This window comes from Aquarana catesbeiana, linkage group LG06 (genome assembly GCF_042186555.1).
Source record: "Aquarana catesbeiana isolate 2022-GZ linkage group LG06, ASM4218655v1, whole genome shotgun sequence".
Lineage (NCBI taxonomy): Eukaryota > Metazoa > Chordata > Amphibia > Anura > Ranidae > Aquarana > Aquarana catesbeiana.
This window is the reverse complement of record NC_133329.1, coordinates 126,253,867-126,273,636: the sequence shown is the minus strand read 5'-3', so window position 1 is coordinate 126,273,636 and position 19,770 is coordinate 126,253,867. Positions and strand designations below refer to the sequence as shown.

The following is a 19,770-nucleotide window of genomic DNA, read 5'->3' as shown; positions in this document are numbered from 1 at the left end:
TCTGAGAGTCAGCCGGGTGGGCTGGTGAGTGTCAATCTGCAGGACTGTGGGGAGAAGTTAGTCTGGAGGGCTAGTTAAAGGGGCAGCTGCAGCCAGGTGGGTCGGCTGTGCCTAAAAGGGGTGTTGCTGGGATCAGTAGCCACAGGAGTGATGTAGGCTGGATGCAGAAATTCTGCTACACACCTAAGGGGCCTTGGGCTCCTGACTGTAATGGGCCATTGCTTTTATCTGACTGAGTGACTGTCAGGTATTCAAAGTGTTCCACCTGGGTTCTGCAAGCAAATGTGTCCTGGAGGAAGAAGAGGAGCTGTATATAGAGACTGTATATAGGAAGAATTGTCCCTGAAAATGTTATTAAAGTCAAATGGGCATCCCATTTACCTCCCATCCCTATCCAAATTATTATTACCCTCAATAAAGAGCAAAAACAAAAGAAAATTCACAGACTGTTCTCTGATTCAAGAGTGCATGTGAAAATTCAGTGTGCCTGGCTGTGCAGGGTGGCGGATTCCAGTTTACTTACGGCTCCTTAGGGGTGCACTAAAAAAAATAATTGCATTTCCATATTGTGTGTACTGTGGGAGACCAGATATAGTGAATGCAGGGTCCTGGGTTTAGTAACACTTTAAAAATGCCTAATTTTAATAAAAGTAACTTAAGAAAGTATCAAGACACATCTAAAAACAAGATGACCAACAATGCTCTGGGAATTCTTTGCCATGTACTAAATGTTTTATTGTAAAACAAATATTGTATAAACATGAAAAAATAAATACATAAAATAAAATTGACACAAATATTTAATACAGCTCATTAGAGAATAACTCAATATTTCCCAATAATGGCAACTTAAGAAAAACGTAAAGCAGAGTTCTGCCTTGGGGAAAAAAATTAAAAGTCAGCAGCTACAAATACTGTAGCTGCTGACTTTTACTATGTGGACACTTATCTGTCCAGGAAGCCCACGATGTCAGCACCCCAGCCAATCTTCGCATCGACTGTCAGGTGTAGCCACTGCCATTCCAGGTAAGGGAACCCGGTAATGAAGCCTTTCATTCCCTACTGTGCATGTGCGAAACGCGCTGGGCTTTCTGATTGGCCTGGCAGCAGAGGAAGGAGGTGGGGGCCGAACTTTCTGGAGATCGGGCCGCGGCCCAGTTTCCTGGAACCGGGAAGGGGACCTGTTAACAATAGGTCCCTGTTCCCCCCCTCCCCCCTGAAAGGTGCCAAATGTGACACCGGAGTATAAAAAAATAAGTAAAAAAATAAATTCATTAAACATACCCTTCTACAAGTTTCATAAATGAGGGCTGTACATGTAATTAGTTATCATCTAAATCTGACTAGGCCACAATTATACTATAATCTTTATTCAAACTTGTTGCACATTACATTTACTTCTGCATTTTCAGCACTGCATACTCACTTAAGGGTTACTTATGTAAAGTAGTTTTTTCCCTTTTAAAAAAAATTACACACATTGTAAAAAAAAAAATGTTATACAAAATGATAAAAATTGCCCATATGTTGCATTTTGCTTAAACATAACTGACATTTTCTAATGTATCCAAACATTTTCTTCTGGATTGGTCAAAGTATCAACTAATGAAGGTCAATGGCTGCACCTGGTAAAACTAAAATCCTGGCATAGGAACTTTTGTTTAAATGTATTCCTTAATGGCCGAAAAAAGGATATGAATGCACTATGTGTGCACCCAATACCTTTGCATACCCAGATATTTTGTAGAAGTAGCAATGACATCATCACCTTGCTGCACATAGCCTTTGCGTGAAAAGCAGAGACCTTTGTTTGGGTTCTGGAAGGTCCTTACACTAGAGAATGCATATAGAAAACCACAAGAGGGGGCAGATACATGATCAGTCACCCAGCACAAGTATAGAGTGCAACAGTGCCTGGTCTATATTCTAGGAAGCTCCTGCACAAAGCCAAAGTGCAGGAGTTTTTTTTTATCTAGATTAATGCATAGATCTGAAAAGATACAGATCAAGCTTTAAAGAGCAACTCCACTTTTGTTGAGAAAAAAATATTCCCCTCTAAGTGATCTGTGCACATCGCAAGGATTTTAACAAACTATGCTGCTGAATTCTGCTTTTTGTTATTCTGTCGAAATAGCTGTTTGTTTGTCTGTGCCCATATGCTGTATTGGAGTGGTTTTGTAATTATCAATCAGATGCTGCAGCTGCAGGGCTCTAATGAGGATATTGCAGGGCTTGCATCCCTTTAGCTGTGATTTTTTTGGGGAATATCTCACCAAAAATGCAATTTTTGTTGCAGGGGATGCTCAAAATCGAATTTGTATCTTGGTGTAGAATTCTGGGAAAATCAGTAAGCCAACCATTCAAGCATTAAATTACATATCCAGGGGGTGTTTTGTAAACCATCTGTGTACAGAACGCCTCTGGGTAGCCATTTTACATTTCGTCTTACAGCGCTTCAGTTTGAAAAGGAAAGGTAATATTTAATAACATTCAATTACAATATGACTTGTGTCGCTATATTATTATTATTTTTTTTGCTAATCTTTTTTCCCACAAACGTGGAGTTACCCTTTAAGTGAGAATAAATATGCTTTTTGTATTTGAACAATATTTGTTCAGCCTGGATTTCAGGTTTAGGATTAAAAAATTATTTAAATGAAGTAATCACTGCCGTCATTCAGAGAACACCTATTTTTTTCATCAAATACAAGATATAAGATCTGGGTAATTGCTAACTCTCGCAACCTCTTTAACACTAAAGCAATATATCTGCGTAGCGAACAGCTATGAGACAGGATCATTTTTATTCTTCAAACAATTCTTGTTGACATCCATTACAAAATCTTAACCTCCAAACAAATGCTATATGGTCTTTCGTTTACTTAATGATTGTTAATGCGTGCCTTGGGCTAGAATACGAGGTCTGATATTTTAGCAATTCTACGAGAATCCCAAATTTATTATTATTATACAGGATTTATATAGCGCCAACAGTTTGCGCAGCGCTTAATAAAATAAAGGCAGACATTACAGTTATATTACACCTTGGTACAAGAGGGGTCAGAGGGCCCTGCTTGTTAGAGCTTACAATCTAAGAGGGAGGGTTAATTGATACAAAAGGTAATAGCTGTAGGGGATTAGCTGATGGAGAAAGTAAAACAGTGTATTATTTAGAAACAGGATAAGCTTCTTTAAAGAGAAGAGTTTTCAGGGATCATCTAAAGATGGATGGATTAGGGGACAGTTGGACAGATTGGGGTAGGGCGTTCCAAAGGATGAGAGAAGCCCTGGAGAAATCCTGGAGGCGAGCATAGGAGGAGGTGACAAGGGAGCAAGAGAGCAGGAGGACTTGGAAGGACCGAAGAGAGTGGCTTGGTTGGTATTTTGAGACTAGGTTAGTGATGTTGCTGGGAGGCAGTTGTTTATGGCATTGTAAATTATTGTTAGTACTTTGAATTTTATTAGTTGAGTGAGTGGAAGCCAGTGGAGGGATTGGCAGAGAAGGGTGGAGGACACTGAATGGTTGGTAAGGTGGATGAGTCTTGCAGCAGCATTTATTATGGACTGAAGGGGGGATAGGGGGATAGTGTACTGTATGTAAGGGAATCCAATGAGGAGGGAGTTGCAGTAGTGGAGGTGAGAGACAACCAGGTAGTGAATTAGGAGTTTGGCCGTGTCATTGGTTAAAAAGGGGCATATTCTAGAGATGTTGCAGAGGCTAAGGCGGCATGATTTGGACAGGGATTGGGTGTGGGCCTGAAAGGACAGTTCAGAGTCTAGGGTTACCCCTAGCACCCTGGTATGTGGGGACAGACTGATAGTTGTGCCCCAACTACAAAGCCCCAGCATGGTGTATGAGCATCTTCTCATAAGATTTTGGATTCTCAGAATTCCCAGTATATTGCCAGGATTGTGACATCACCCTTTCCAAGGTGTCATGAGTGAAAACTGTCTGTAAGGTAAGTATAGTGTCCCCCCCCAATAAAAAAAAATTGCTTTAGTGGCACAATTTAAGATGAGGAGGAGACACTATCTAATAAGTAGACCTTGCCTCTTTGTCAACGTCTGCTTTAATGTAACATTGTTTTTGTTCACTTGTGGGACACTCTTCTGATCCTTTGTCTTTTTCTTTTTTTTCGGAATACAGTAACTACACTATAATCACTAGGTACCATATTTAAAGCAGAGCTAAGACCTCCATTAAAAAAAAAAAAACTGTGAGCAGACAGCTCTTTATTGCAGAAGAGACATGCAATAAAATAAATGTACCTACCTGCTCACAGCCTTCCTTAGAATGTACATTGAGCCGCACATTAAATTCCAGCACAGATCCCGTGCGCTGGGACAGCAAAGCACACCACAGTCTAGCACACTGAGGAAGCTAGGTAGAAGAATCAGAACCTTGGATAGTTGAAGGAGAGGTAAGTATTGCAGACTTTAGTTCCACTTTAACTGAGTCTATTTGACTGTTTTGTCAATAGGTAAATGGATTTTTTACAATTACAGCCTGTTTGGTTATGGGTGGGTCCTTTATTGCGTCAACCTTTTTTGAGTTTAATGCTACCTTGTGCAACACACAGGGCCAGGACATTCTATGTCAAACAGTACATCCAAAATGTGGATTCAAATAAAGACAAATTCATTAAACATACAGTATATATGGTATTATGCAATCTTGTATTTCGTCTGAAGTTCAGTGTAACTCGGCAACATCCATTTCCATGGTTTATTCATTTCACTCAGCTTTTTAAAGGCTACTCAGGCAGATCTGATGACCATTTCTGAATGAAATCCACTATGAATACCACCATCTTGCCTTCACAGATTGTGTGTCTCAAAGCAACCTGTTCCATGTTAAACTAATCCACTGCCTCTACTGAATTAACAATGTAAGTGCCATTGTATGTAAAATAGACAGTAGGGCATTCCACCTCAGATACATTTTGCTCTTCCTCCTCATTAAATAGGGAAATATTTGGATAGCTAGATGGATAAAGCTCACTTAGAGATATGTCTTTGTTTTGAAGTAGACCAGACCAAGAGGTGACATCACATTTCTCATCCGTCACAGGAACTTCATTTGCTGGAGTAGGGGCTTCAACTTTAATAGGAGAAATGGTCTCCTTCTGAAAGCACAGGATGGTGGAAACGTGAAGGACCGAGTCCACGGATCTACAGTACCTTCCCTCTTGCTTCTTTTGACCGCATTTATTTGGATACTTAGTCCAGTCCTGAAACAACAAAAATGGTAGTGTATATCTATGTATTTACTGTATTTGCTTTATTATTTATTTTTGACTCTGAGAATTCGCAAAGGTCAAATTATTTTCCTCAAAAAGTATTTAAGTATTTGAAAGTGTTATCTTTGCCCAAATGAAAGATTCATCATCGCTCCTCAGCTCTGATATGGTAAAACCGGATATGTTTAAGTATCAGCAAAGATAAAATTGTTTATGCTGTCTGTGCATAGCCAATCTGGATCAGGTAAGGGAGCCACAAGGGACAACAAAGGTACTACACCTCAGCTGGAAGGTGAAGTTAGTGATCAAGTATATATCAGCTCTCCATGAAACGTGGTTGATACTGGGTTCCTAATTCATTAACAGGGACTATATCTGACCAATTTCTGTAAACCACAATGAATGGTGTGGTATTCCCTTTAATATTAGAACGCTCACTCCACCCTGCACCATTCCTCAGGGATTGCTAGTCAAACATTTCCATGTCCATGTAAAAGTCCCCACAATCTATATACAAATCCTACTTGGTCAACATTTCCACTCAAAGGGTTATGTGTGTTTGCCCTCACTAGACTGGTTTGGCCATCCATGCATCCTCAAATTCCTCCTGCATCTGCCTGGGTCCCTCACAGAGGCATATGCACAGAGGGGAGGCCCATGTGATGATATTTTTTCTATACTGTGACAAGAAATATTGTTAATCTCCAATTATCCTGAAGAAGTGGATTATATTGTTCATGCACTATATTGTTCATTGAGTATCTGATACAGTCCCACCACTGGATGACAGTAACAATGTGGAATTATTGGCTAAGATAAATTACTTGTTTTCAACAACGAGGCTCTGGTTGGAGGTGTTCTAAAAACAATAATTGAAACCTGTTTCAACCTTTTATTTTAGGTATTATAGTTTAATGAATTATAAATAAAAATCATGACCATTGTCTACACCAGTGCTTCTCATCAGTAGGGCCCGCAGCCCAGTGTTGGGCTGCAGGGTTCCTTTTGACAATGATTACACACAAACTATGCCCTCCATTCCCCACAGCTCAATGGTGCCCTGGGTCTTTGCTTCACCACTTTGGTGTTTCCTCCTGATTATTGATTGCAGCCATTTGCTCCTCGAAAGTCTCTGCCCAGACTTGTCTCCCTGGTGAGGGCTTTGCTCCCACCCCCTTAAAACTACCCCATGTGTTTTCTCCCAGCAGGAACCAACTAACTATGAAGTGACTTGCTTCCTCTGGTAAGTTCAAATGGAGCAGTGCTCTCCACCAGTCAGCTCCATCTTTACTATGTAGCACAGACCTCGGACTGGCCCCGCTGATTAACCCAGGTTCTGATCCCAAATTTGTGCAAAGCAGTCAGTTACATGGGATTTTCAGCCAGGCGCACAGTATTCCTTTAAGTCTGTCACACAGTGAGTATACACTGTTTTTTTGTAGTTTTTATTGTTTGTAGAACTGGGATAAGGATTAGGGTGAGCCTTGGGATACCCAGAAGAACAAATGCAAACTTGGTTGAGTTCACTATCTTGCAAACAGGTAACTTCTGCAGAAAAGGCTTTTAATGTAGAAAATATGAACAATTCAGCACATGGGGATCCCACAGTGGAAAAAGCACTGGCTAGCAGAATATGGAACTGTCTCTCCAACAAAAAGAGCACAATAGCAACAGTCTCTCCCCAGGATTTTTCTCAGGCCTCTACTTACTGTGCTACTGCATACATGGATGCCTCCTTCCAGTATCAGCCAACACTGTAACGTGAGCCTCCCGGCCAAATCCTTCCTAGACTTTGCTCCAACTATTCCTGCGGCTTGTAGATGGTTCTTTAGCTCTCCCTTCAGCCAGAACCCCTTGGATTTTTTCTGCAACTTCTCAAAGGCCTTGGAAGGTTTAACAGCAGGCTGGGTCACTCTACAGCAGGCAAAAGACTCTGCTGCTAAAGACTCCAGACCTTATATTCACCTCTCAGCCCCCTGCTGGTCACTTTTCTGACCAGGCATTGATTGAAGCTGTATACATGGCCAGCTCAGGCTATACCCTCTCCACCCACTATAATCTAGCACATTCTGGAAAGACAGGGGGAGACAGGCAAACTTGCAGCTGCAGAACCCCAAACAGACCAAATCAACCGAACCCAGCTCCACTTACTACAGCAAAGCCCAAAATAAACAAAATTTACCTGCATCCTACCTAGTCTAGTAGCACCTAACTAGGAGTTTGCTACAACTTAAGTTAAATAAACTGAACTCCTTCATCTGCTTTTGTGTATTGAGACACATTAACTGGCAATGTAAGAGGACACACTGAGCACGAATGTAAGGGACACAAGGAACACTGACCACTAATTAGGAGATGCGCTGAGCTTTGATCACCAGTGTAAGGGAGCACACTGAGGATTAGTGTAAGGGGGCATACGGAGTGAAGGTAGCACACTAACCAACAGCATAAAGCGACAATAATTCCTAACCACTGCACTATGGAAGCTGTGCTATTCAATGACATAGTCCTGACCCTTGCACTCTGACTGTTGCACTGTATGTGGTGTGTTGCAGGAACATGCAGTCAGGGGACGCATTTTTGAACATTAAAAAAAAGAAAAAAATCGAGCTTCGTGGGTCGTAGCTCTGCCACCTGGGGTCATAGAGGGGGTATGTAGCCTAAGTGCTACCCCACCACTGGTAAATTTGGGGCTCCTATGACCTATGGTTCAAGAGATATGGGGCTCCTTGCGCAGCCTGTCAGAAACTAAAATCAGAGCGGCCACTTTAAATACAAGCTGAAACACTCAAATTGTATGTGTTTGTTTTGTTCTTTTTTTTTCTCTCCTTTCCCTAAGAGATGTGTTTTTTTTTGGTTTTAACATTCTGCTTAAAAATTTGTGAATCAGTACTGCTTGGACCTTGAAGAAGGTGACATACCCTGAAAACTTGTCCTGAAAAATTGTATGTTAGTGCAAATAAAAAAAGTATCACGAACAGTACTCAATTTTCTCTGGAACAGAACAGGAGAGTTAGTAAATTAAGAAGGAAATTGGTGAGAAAATTACCCATAAAAGAATGGTTGCCAAGCAGGTTGAAATGCTGGTTTGTAAGATAGCTGTCTCCCCAGCTGGGAGGGAAACAGTTACCAGGTTACTCGCACTTTCTGCCTCTCTCCCTGATAAAAAAAAGGGGGGGGCTCTTCCCAGACACAGTGTGCTGCATGGGAAAGAAGACACTGACTAGCCACAGCATGTAATCTCCAACTGCTTAACGTGAGGAGCAGTGGCGGCCCGTCCATTAGGGGCGTACGGGCGCCACAGCCCCCCTCCCCCAATTCCAATGGGGGATTTTTTTTTAAGCACATGATTAGAGCCAGAGGCTCTAATAGCCTTCAAAAAAAAGGGTGGGCTTGGGGCGCAGAGCACTGCGCCCTGAGCCCACCCAGTTGTGTGACAATAGCGAATTAATATTCGCTATTGTTGTGTGACAATAGTGAATTAATATTCGCTATTGTCACACTGATTCTCCTCCCAGCTAATCAGGAAATGAGACCTGTTTCCTGATTGGCCAAAGGGTGAAGCAATCCTATTGGCCAAGGAGGAAGAGGCAGAAGGAGGAGGGAGGAGAAGCAGGGGAAGACCGACCCACCAGCAGCCACTGTGACTCCAGGGATGGCTTACCCGCAGCGGCTCAGCCATCCAGCATCCAGTACTCCCTGGGTTGGACAGGGGAGGGAGGAGGAGGGAAGATCAGAGACATCCCGGGCAGGACATCTGCCTCCTAAGGTAAGGTCCGTTTGCTGGTGTTCCCGGTGCTCCCCGCATTCATCTGTCTCCCAAGGGGAGGTGGCATTGGTTTGCCACCCCCCCCAAATTATTGAGCACCAGCTGCCACTGGAAAGGAGATAAGAGAGAACAGTTCCACCTCGGAGAACAAGCCTGTCTGCTGTCACATCCACTATGTAGGGGGATTGCTGGGACCTGCAGTCAGCCCTGAAGATACCAGCTCTGGATGCCGCCACCATGGACTCTTCCATAGATGGACTTTTGGCTGTTTAGGTATGCTGGGGCAGCCACAAGCCTGAGTTAGGGATTAGTGATGTTGGGAGAAGACCGCTCTGTGTTCTGTTATGATAAGAGTTTTCAGCAAAGTTTTTGAAACTTTGTCCTTGCCTGGTCTGAAGTTACTATAGGAGTGTATTTAAGTAATCAAACACATAGTCTACAGTGTGGGTCAGTAAAACACATTAGGGTATGAAGACAGCATTGCAGGAGTAACATGGTGCGGAGTAAAGCAAGTGGTTACCAAGGGTAACAGAGGTTTACAAAGCAGCCTGTCATGAAGCATGTGCCTCTGACAGGTGGGACAGCCTCTTGCAGTTAGGGAGTTGCTGTCAGCACTCTCTCTGTGAGCGGTCCATCTCCCATAGCAATTTAGGCAGATCTGAGCCACAGAGGTTCTTGGCCTGTGCACAGGTACAGAATAGAAACAGTTAATGCAGAGTCCGCACTAGGTGCTCAGTGGGACCCTATTCCGTTACTGATAGTGAGGTAATGCAGATATACGCTGGACAGGTGGAGGGGGCATAAGTTTAGCATGTCCTCTACTGTATGTAACAGAGACGGAATGGTGTGCACTGACACAGGAACAAGAGAATTAACTGGAGGACAGCTCAATTTAAAAGGTACCCCATGTGCAAGGCAGGTGACCCTGTTCAAGGTACCCAGATGAACCCACCCTGGGTAGGCCTCCTGTGTAACCCACACTTGGTGCCCAATGAGGAGGGGAACATGGAGGAAATGTGTATGCAGGTGTAGTTATCTGGTCTGCCAATGTAATGGGTGGCGTTAGTGCCCATGTATATCCCAGGTTGGGTGGAATAGGGCATAGGAGCCAGCCACCCCATACCATGATGTAGTTAGCACAGTTAAGGCCCTGCATAGGGCAGAAGGACTGGGTGAGAAAGACTTACACCCAGAAGAGCCAGCTGTAGTCTCCTGTCTCTTTCTCGTGCTGGAGGATAAGAGCAGATCGCAAAAGATCTTTTAAGCCATGCCAATTGTTCTCTGCTGTGAGTGCTATCTCCCTGGAAGTCATGAGAGAAGCGTACATGCACTAGAGGAGTAGCTGCAGCAGTCCTGTCTCTGGAACAACATGTTCCTGTCTCTGGAGCAACATGCAGGGAGTTCTGAGCTGGATGCATAGAGCCTATAAAAATCACACTCCTGAACCTTGCGTACAGAGTGCAAGGTTCAGGAGTGCATTTCGGATAGAGTGCAAGATTCAAGAGTGCATTTTTGTACAGGGTGCAAGGTTCAGGAGTGCGTTTTTGATAGAGTGCAAGATTCAGAAATGCATTAGGTACAGAGTGCAAGGTTCAGGGGTACATTTCATACAGAGTGCAAGGTTCAGGAATGTGTTATGTAATGTGTTATGGAATGTGTTATGTACAGAGTGCAAGGTTCAGGAGTGGGTTGTACAGAGTGCAAGGTTCAGAAGTTAGTTAAACTGCAAAGACACCAATTAATAAATAATTAACCAATTAATTAAGAGGTTGGTGAAGTCCAACCTCTGATGTTGGGGATGGGCGGGGCCGATATGTTGGGCTCTGCCTCCTTTGTCAGACAATCCGTGCATAGACAAACAGCTGGCATTTATATATTGCTGGCCGGGGAGGAAGGTGGCAGGGGGCAGAACCAATTGTAACTACTGTATGTGCACCCACACAGGTTTATTATACACTGCTGTGGGTGCTCATACAGTAGTTACAATTGGTCCTGCCCCCTGCCAGCAATGTATAAACGCCGGCTGTTTGTCTATGTACGGGTTGTCTGACAAAGAGAACGGAGCCCCACATATCGGCCCCACCCATCCTCGACATCAGAGGTTGGATTTGACAGTTCCACTCGCTCTCACTGCTGCCATACCCCTGCCGGCTAGCCTACTCACCCCTGGCTGTGCTGGATGGATGTTCACACTGCTGCATGTCCTGCTAGGCTGTCAGCCATAGAGAAATGCTGTACACCGGGACTATGGGACAAAGCTTGAAATGCGGGTTAGTCCCGCCCAATCTGGGACTGTTGAGAGGTATGGATTTGTGGATGTGTAGGTTCAGGAACTGCAATGAAGATGACAGGAATACAGAGGATGCCAGGGGAAGAAGAGAGAAGGGGTCACAGGGAAGGAGCAAAAACTCTGAAAAGGTCAGCTGAAGAAGTGGGAATGGAACACTTGAGGGCGTAACATTGAATGTGTGCAAGAATCTATTACAAACAGGAAGTTACTTTCTATTTATACTATTTATTTTTACTGTACAGATGGTATTTACCTGAAAATTACCATTGTGCACAATGTACAGAGGCCTAAAGAAGTTGGCTGCTGTAGGGACCTCCTTTAAAAATGGTATCTTTAACCTTTAATATAAAGAAAGCAATTATCAGACCGTACCAAAAGCAGCAACACAAAATAAAGGTAATCTATGAGGATAGAAATATGTGAACTACCACTACTGACTTATCTTTAAAGATACAGACTTTCAGACTGTCAACCTGATGCAGTAACCTGGAAAAAGCTTGAAACTTGTAAAATCTGAAGTCTGAGTTCTTAAATACTTGTTTCAGGTCACTTACTCACTAGTTAATGAAGTCATAGTCAAGATGAGAGCCCCAAAGACCACAGCTTTAAAAAGAAATAGTCTTAAGAAACAGTCATAAATCGGCATCTGTAAAAATCTGAACGTCCTTCCTTAATTTGTTTTAATAGTTTTAGCTTTAATTCCCAGGGATTGTTTGATTTTGTTAAAATTAACTTGTATGCTGTCCCTGTCAGGCTGAGTGTCAGTTTGCAAAAGAGAAGAAAAAATTGGTTCTGATGGATCTACCATAAAGCAAATCCATGACTGAACTCTAGTATGGGTGGACCCTGCTCTGGTCCTAGGCTGCTACCTCTCTGATAGTGACAGGTTCTTGAATGTGTATGGAGGAGCGCCTGGTAGAAAAGGTCATCTCGTTTTGAGGACTACAATATTTGTAGTTGCCGACTTTTCATTTATAAAAACTTGGTGAAGCTCGTCTTCATTCTATAACAGCAACTTTACAAAAAGGAAGCCCTCTGGAGATGTCAGGTACCACATATAAGTGGTTTCAGGTTAAGTCAACTTTCAGTTTTCTCTGTATGTGTACTGTGAAAAATTATGGCACACTTGCATTCTTTACTTACCTTCTGCCTAAGCTGGAACAGAAAACCAAGTACAGCAAGATACATGCCGTTGCCAGTGGGCATACTACGATTATTATATAAACGATGTTGACTTTGCCTTCATCTTTAGCTCCTTAGAATAAAAAGTATATAACACATAAGATTTCTATAATTGATTAAAACATCATTATCTGGATATACATAAATGTACAAGGCAGCTAGTCCATATGCTAAATTAACAGTCATTATAATGCAGCCAAGCAAATCACACAGTTTGGCGCACATTACTTCAACACATGCAAGTTCATTCATATATGTGTGTTGTGCTATGGTTGCAAATGGCATCTAAATGCACATGCACCAAAACACACAGATATGAACTATCCGTACATTATGGTGCACTGCTTTGATATAATAGTGCAGGTATATTTTGTTATGTGTTGAGGTCATTTAAAAGGAAAGTACTGCATTAAATAGAACTCCAACTAATATTTTTGGGGTGACTTCTACACTTCCCCCCTTTAAAAAAAAAATTCCAAATTTGTATATACCCCTTCCAGCATGCTCCAGTACTGTCCCTGATTTTCATCCTGGTTCAGCGCTGCCAATCCTATGTTATTCTTCCCATTTTCTGTTAGCCTAGTATGTCATTTACAGTACATGCCCCCCTAGGGGGCTACATCATCATGTAAGCGTGGGCTCACAGCGCTACAAGACTAAGTGACATTCACATGGCACTATGTAAGCACTGATCAGTCCTGGAAGAACACCCCCCTTTCCCACAAATCCCCCCACTGCCACTGGAAGAAGTAGAGAAAACTGCTCTGATGTCACAGGATCGGCTGGGAAAGGAAAAAGGTAAAGGTTTGATATAAAATTAACACCAAAGTATGTGTGCTGTATAGTGTGAATGGACCCCTACAAGATTATGCAGATAGAAGAATATTTGGAGTACCCGAGCTGTGAAAATATCACTCTTGTATGAGTGTCGGGATCTTCTACCTTGTGTGTCTAGCCTTGACACCAGCAGATACCATCATTCAGAAGCACCAAAGCCTCACCATCCTCTTTTTATTGTTGTTGTTGATGTAGCACCCCCTGAAAGCATGGTTGTAACCTTCAGAGCAGTGTCGGATATAGGCGTGACACCCACTTTTATTGTCCCTCCTATCCTGACCAACCTGGTCTTTGCATTGGTGACTGTTTTGAATGCTGCCACATACTAGTCGAGTATTTGTGTAGGGTACAGCATTGCACAGTCCTGGGCATACTAACAAAGGGTCTCGAAAGATGTGATGGCCATCACATTTTGAGAGACCCTAATCTGGAACATTTACAGTTTACAGTTTATACAAAAGTACAAAAAAATACAAATAAATAAAAAAACACACAAAAACACAAAAAAAATAAAAAATAAAGAAGCCAAAAATAGTTGTGGTTTTATTTTTCTTCTCTCTATTGTTCTCTCTCTTAAGTTCGCTCTCTATTGTGTGCTCTATTGTTCTCTCTCTTTTGTTACTGTATTTTAGAACTGTAATGTTTTATTTTTGCTATGTTTTATTGTATTTGCTTTGCAGGTATGGTAAGTCTTACTGTTATACTGTTATTGTTAACCATCATTTGCTTAGCAGGCACACCATTCAGCTGCAGCATGGGTTTATTTATTCTGACAGCAACAGCGTTTGCTCCCACGATACATAAAGCCATGACTCCAGTGCTGTAGGAGATGATTTCACCACCACAGTTAAAAAAAAGAGCATATATGCCGAAGCATGGGGGCAGGGGTGGAGAAGTGATTTGCTCCTAACATTAGGGGCAGATTGCCCCCATGCTTCTCATATATTTTTTAGGCACAGTTTGTGTTAAAAAATGTTTTATTTTGACTATGTTTTATTGTATTTGCTTTGCAGGTATGGTAAGTCTTACTGTTATACTGTAATGTTACTTTGTTTTATTGTTAACCATCATTTGCTTAGCAGGTACGCCATTCAGCTACAGCACTGATTTATCTATCTTGACAGCAACAGCGTTTGCTCCCACGATACATAAATCAGCGACTCCAGCGCTCCAGGGGGTGATTTCACCACCACAGCTAAAAGAAAATGGTGCATGTATGCCCATCATTAGAAGTGGGTAGATGAAGGGCGGTATTCTAATGGTGGGCATACCCACCGATCAATCTCTTTTTTTCGTTCAGCCCACAGGCTGCATGAAAAAAAGAACATTACAATAAATGCCCAACAAGGACCAGCAACGTACTGGTATGTTCCTGGACTTTGAGTGGTTATACCAGAATGATCATCTTGGTATCATTCATTTCAGCCAGCGGTCGGCTTTCATGTAAAAGCAATCCTAGCAGCTAATTAGCCTCTAGACTGCTTTTACAAGCAGTGGGAGCGGGAACACCCCCCCCACCGTCTTCCATGGTTTTCTTGGGCTCTCCTGTCCCAACAGGGAACCCTAGAATGCAGCCGGTGGTTCCGCCAGCTGACCATAGAGCTGATCGGAGACCAGAATGGCTCCAATCATCTCTATGGCCTAAGAAATCGGAAGCTACGAGCATTTCATGACTTAGGTTTCGCCGAATATAAACAGCGCCATTGGGAAATTGGGAAAGCATTTAATCACACCGATCTTGGTGTGGTCAGATGCTTTGAGGGCAGAGGAGAGATCTAGGGTCTAATAGATTACAATTTTTTCAAAAAAAGAGTACCTATTGCAATCATAAGGGTTTTTTACATTCCTTGACATAACAATAATAATGCTAAAAAAAAAATAAATAAATAAAAAAATGAAAGGAACAGTTTAAAAATAAAACAAAAAAGCAAAAGAAATAATTAAAAAAAAGCACCCCTGTCCCCCCCGTGCTCATGCGCAAAGGTGAACGCAAGCGTCGGTCCGGTGTCATACGTAAACAGAAATTGCACCATGCATGTGAGGTATCACCGCGAAGGTCAGATCGAGGGCAGTAATTTTAGTAGTAGACCTCCTCTGTAAATCTAAAGTGGTAACCTGGAAAGGTTTTTAAAAGCTTTGTAGCTTGTTGCCGCTGCACGTTTGTGCACAATGTCGTGTTTGGTATCCATGTACTTGGCATAAGATCATCTTTTTTATTTCATGGGGGTTTGGTTTGGGGGTTCAAAGGAAATTTCTAGCAAAGAAAAAAAAAATTTCATGTAAACAAAAAGTGTCAGAAAGGGCTTTGTCATCAAGTGGTTAGAAGAGTGGGTGAGTGATGTGTGACATAAGCTTCTAAATATTGTGCATAAAATGCCAGAACAGTTCAAACCCCCCCCCCCCAAATGACCCCTTTTTGGAAAGTAGACACCCCAAGCTATTTGCTGATAGGCATGTTGAGTCCATGGAATATTTTATATTTTGCCACAAGTTTCGGGAATATGACAAACTTTTTTTTTCCTTTTTTTTTTCACAAAGTTGTCACTAAATTATATATTGTTCAAACATGGCATGGGTATATGTGGAATTACACCCCAAAATACACTCTGCTGTTTCTCCTGAACATGGGGATACCACATGTGTGAGACTTTTTGGGAGCCTAGCTGCGTACAGGACCCCAAAAACCAAGCACCGCCTTCAGGCTTTAAAATTGTGATTTTACTCTTCACTACCTATCACAGTTACGAAGGCCCTGAAATGTCCAGATAGCACAAAACCCCCCAAATGACCCCATTTTGGAAAATAGACACCCAAACGTATTTGCTAAGAGGCATGTTGAGTATTTTGCAGCTCTCATTTATTTTTGAAGATATGAAGAAATATGAATGAAAATAATTTTTTTTTCTTTTTTCAATTTTCAAAACTTTGTGCAAAGTACTCAACATGCCTCTCAGCAAATAGCTTGGGGTGTCTACTTTCCAAAATGGGGTAATTTGGGGAGGTTTTGTGCTGACTGGGCATTCCATGGCCTCCAAAACTGTGATAGGCAGTGAGGAGTGAAATAAAAAATGCACGCCCTTAGAAAGCCTGAAGGCGATGATTGGGTTTTCGGGGTCCTGTACACAGTTAGATTGCCAAAAAGTCTCACACATGTGGTATCGCTGTACCAGAATGAATTTTGGGGTGTAATTCTACATATAACCATGCCATGTTAGAACAATATATCATTTAGTGACAACTTTGTGTATTGTGTAAAAAAAAAAAAATTGTAATTTTCCCGCAACTTGTGGCAAAATTTAAAATATTCCATGGACTCAACATGCCTATCATCAAATAGCTTGAAGTGTCTTCTTTCCAAAAGGGGGTCATTTGGGGGGGGGGGGGGGGGTTGTGCTATCTAGACATTTCATGGCCTCCAAAACTGTGATAGGTAGTGAGGAAGTGAAATCACCATTTTACGCCCTTAGAAAGCCTGAAGACGGTGATTGGTTTTCGGGGTCTTGTACACTGTTAGGCTCCCAAAAAGTCTCACACATGAGGTATCCCCATACTCAGGAGAAGCAGCAGAATGTATTTTGGGGTTTCATTTCACATATGCCCATGGCATGTTTGAGCAATATATCATTAAGTAACAACTTTGTGCAAAAAAAAAAAATTGTAATTTTCCTGCAACTTGTGGCAAAATATAAAATATTCCATGGACTTAACATGCCTATCATCAAATAGCTTGTGGTGTCTACTTTCCAAAATGGTGTCATGGGGGGTTGTGCTATCTTGTCATTTTATGGCCTTCGAAACTGTGATAGGTAGTGAGGAGTGAAATCAAAAATTTACGCCCTTAGAAATCCTGAAGGTGGTGCTTGGTTTTCAGGGTCCTGTACGCGGCTAGGCTCCCAAAAAGTCTCACACATGAGGTATCCCCATACTCAAGAGAAGCAGCAGAATGTATTTTGGGGTGTAATTCCACATACAACCATGACACGTGTAAGAAATTTATATAATTTTGTGACAACTTTGTGTAATGTTTATTTTTCTTTGTAATTTTTCAATCACTTGTGACAAAAAATAAAATATTCAATGGGCTCAACATGCCTCTCCGCAATTTCCTTGGGGTGTCTACTTTCCAATATCATCATTTGGGGGGGTTTGTACTGCCCTGCCATTTTAGCACCTCAAGAAATGAGATAGGCAGTCATAAACTAAAAGCTGCGTAAATTCCAGAAAATGTACCCGAGTTTGTAGACACTATAACATTTGCGCAAACCAATAAATATACGCTTATTGACATATTTTTTTTTACCAAAGACATGTGGCTGAATACATTTTGGCCTAAATGTATGACTAAAATTGAGTTTATTGGATTTTTTTTATAACAAAAAGTAGAAAATATCATTTTTTTCAAAATTTTTGGTCTTTTTTTGTTTATATATCGCAAACAATAAAAGTCGCAGAGGCAATCACATACCATCAAAAGAAAGCTCTATTTGTGGGAAAAAAGGACGTAAATATAGTTTGGGTACAGCATTGCATGACTGCGCAATTACCAGTTAAATCAGCGCAGTGCCAAAGTGTAAAAAGTGCTCTGGTCACTGAGCAGCCAAATCCTCCAGGGCTGAAGTGGTTAAGTTGTTATGGAGTAAATTACATTAATACAGGAATTTCTCTATAGCGCTTTTAATGTGAAGTTTTCCTTTCTTTGAGTTGATTCACTTTGTCTATCTTTTGTAAACAGTTTAAGAAAGCGTCATTGTAATTTTCTTTCAAGAGCAAATAATATTATTTTGTTCTGTTGTCATGGGGTCCTTAACCACTTCAGCCCTGGAAACATTTACCCCCTTAATGACCAGGCCATTTTTTGCGATACGGCACTGCATTGCTTTAACTGACAATTGCACGGTCATGCAACGTTGTACACAAAACAAAATTGTAATTTTTCCCCACAAATAGAGCTTTCTTTTGGTGGTATTTAATCACCTCTGCGGTTTTTATTTCTTGTGCTATAAACAAAAAAACAGCAACAATTTAAAAAAAAAACAATATTTTTTACTTTTTGCTATAATAAATATCCAAAATAAAAAAAATAAAAAATGTCTTCATCAGTTTAGGCCAACATGTATTCTTCTACATATTTTTGGTAAAAAAGATCGCAATAAGCGTATATTGATTGGTTTGCGCAAAAGTTATAGCGTCTACAAAATAGGGGATATATTCATGTCATTTTTTTAAATAATTTTTTATGGCGGTGATCGGCGATTTTTAGCGGGACTGCGACATTGCAGCGGACAGATCGGACACTTTTGGGACCAGTGACATTTATACAGTGATAAGTGCTAAAAATAGCCACTGGTTACTGTATAAATGACACTGGCAGGGAAGGGGTTAACACTAGGGGGCGATCAAGGGGTTAAGTGTTCCCTAGGGAGGTGTTTCTAACTGTGGGGGGAGTGTACTGACTGGAGGAGGAGAGATAGCGCTGTTCCTGATCACTATGAACAGACATCTCTCTCTACCTGCCGCAGTATAATGAGGCGGCTGGTCGGCAAGCGGTCAAAGGGTAACTCCACTTTCGTGGTGAAAAAAAATAGCAAATAAGGAAAAAATAATATAGCGTATACAATTGCAACACAAATCATATTGTAGTTGAATGTTATTAAAAATTAACTTTCCCGGTGATGTCCTCCTTGACTTGGAAATGTTCGGCCTGGAAAACTTTGCCCCTCACTCCTGTTGGCAGGATTAATTTAATTAAAATGTCTGTACTCCCCAAATTTATCTACCTGTTTCATCAGACTCCGATTCCCATCCCACAGGCGTTCTTCCAGAAACTAAACAGCCTGCTTACCTCCTTCATATGGAATGGAGGACCATTCTACAGCTCCCAATTTCCTTGGGAGGCCTAGAGATGCCATGCTTTGTTAAGTACTATTGGGCAGCGGTCCTCGTGACGGTCAGATTACATTGTACCCCTACTCATTCACTCAAAAATGTGTCAAAAATAAATAAAACCAGTACACATGTTTTTGACAAAGTCCTTTATTAAAGTAGCTCCGACGTGTCTACTCCCTCAGGTCTTCCCCCTCTGGTTCTTCTCTCTCTGGTGATATCTTCTTCCTCCGGTTCTTCTCCCTCCGCCGATGTCTTCTTCCTCTGGCTCTTCTGCCTCCGGTTCTTCTCCCTCCGCTGTCTTCTTCCTCTGGTTTTTCTGCCTCTGGTTCTTCTCCCTCCTGATATCTTCTCCCAACGCTAGCTCCAGTTGTTGTGTTAGCTCCGGCGTGTGTCATTACTTATATAGCCATGGGCGTGGCCATCCTGTTATGTCATCTGGAGACCCTCCCCTTGTGACATTACCGTCCCATCATGCCCCGGATGGTGACGTCACAAGATCGGGGTCTCCGGATGATGTCACAGGGTGGCCACGCTCATGGCTATACTCATTCACCCAAAAATGTGTC

The 19,770-nt window shown here is 41.8% G+C and overlaps 1 protein-coding gene across 5 annotated transcripts in view; it reads right to left on the bottom strand.

The window, feature by feature from the left end:
* Positions 1-710: 710 nt before the first annotated feature.
* The window catches only part of LOC141148911 (interleukin-9 receptor-like), a 136,758-nt gene continuing 117,698 nt past the window's right edge, over positions 711-19,770 (bottom strand). For 4 of the 5 annotated variants that reach the window (XM_073636775.1, XM_073636773.1, XM_073636776.1 and 1 more), the window contains exons 7-9: positions 12,443-12,554; positions 11,553-11,637; positions 923-5,231 (exon numbers count right to left, since the gene is read on the bottom strand). In XM_073636775.1, coding sequence (XP_073492876.1) covers positions 4,860-5,231; positions 11,553-11,637; positions 12,443-12,554 — 569 coding nt within the window. In that variant the 3' untranslated portion in view covers positions 923-4,859. The other variant, XR_012245262.1, reaches the window with a different exon arrangement.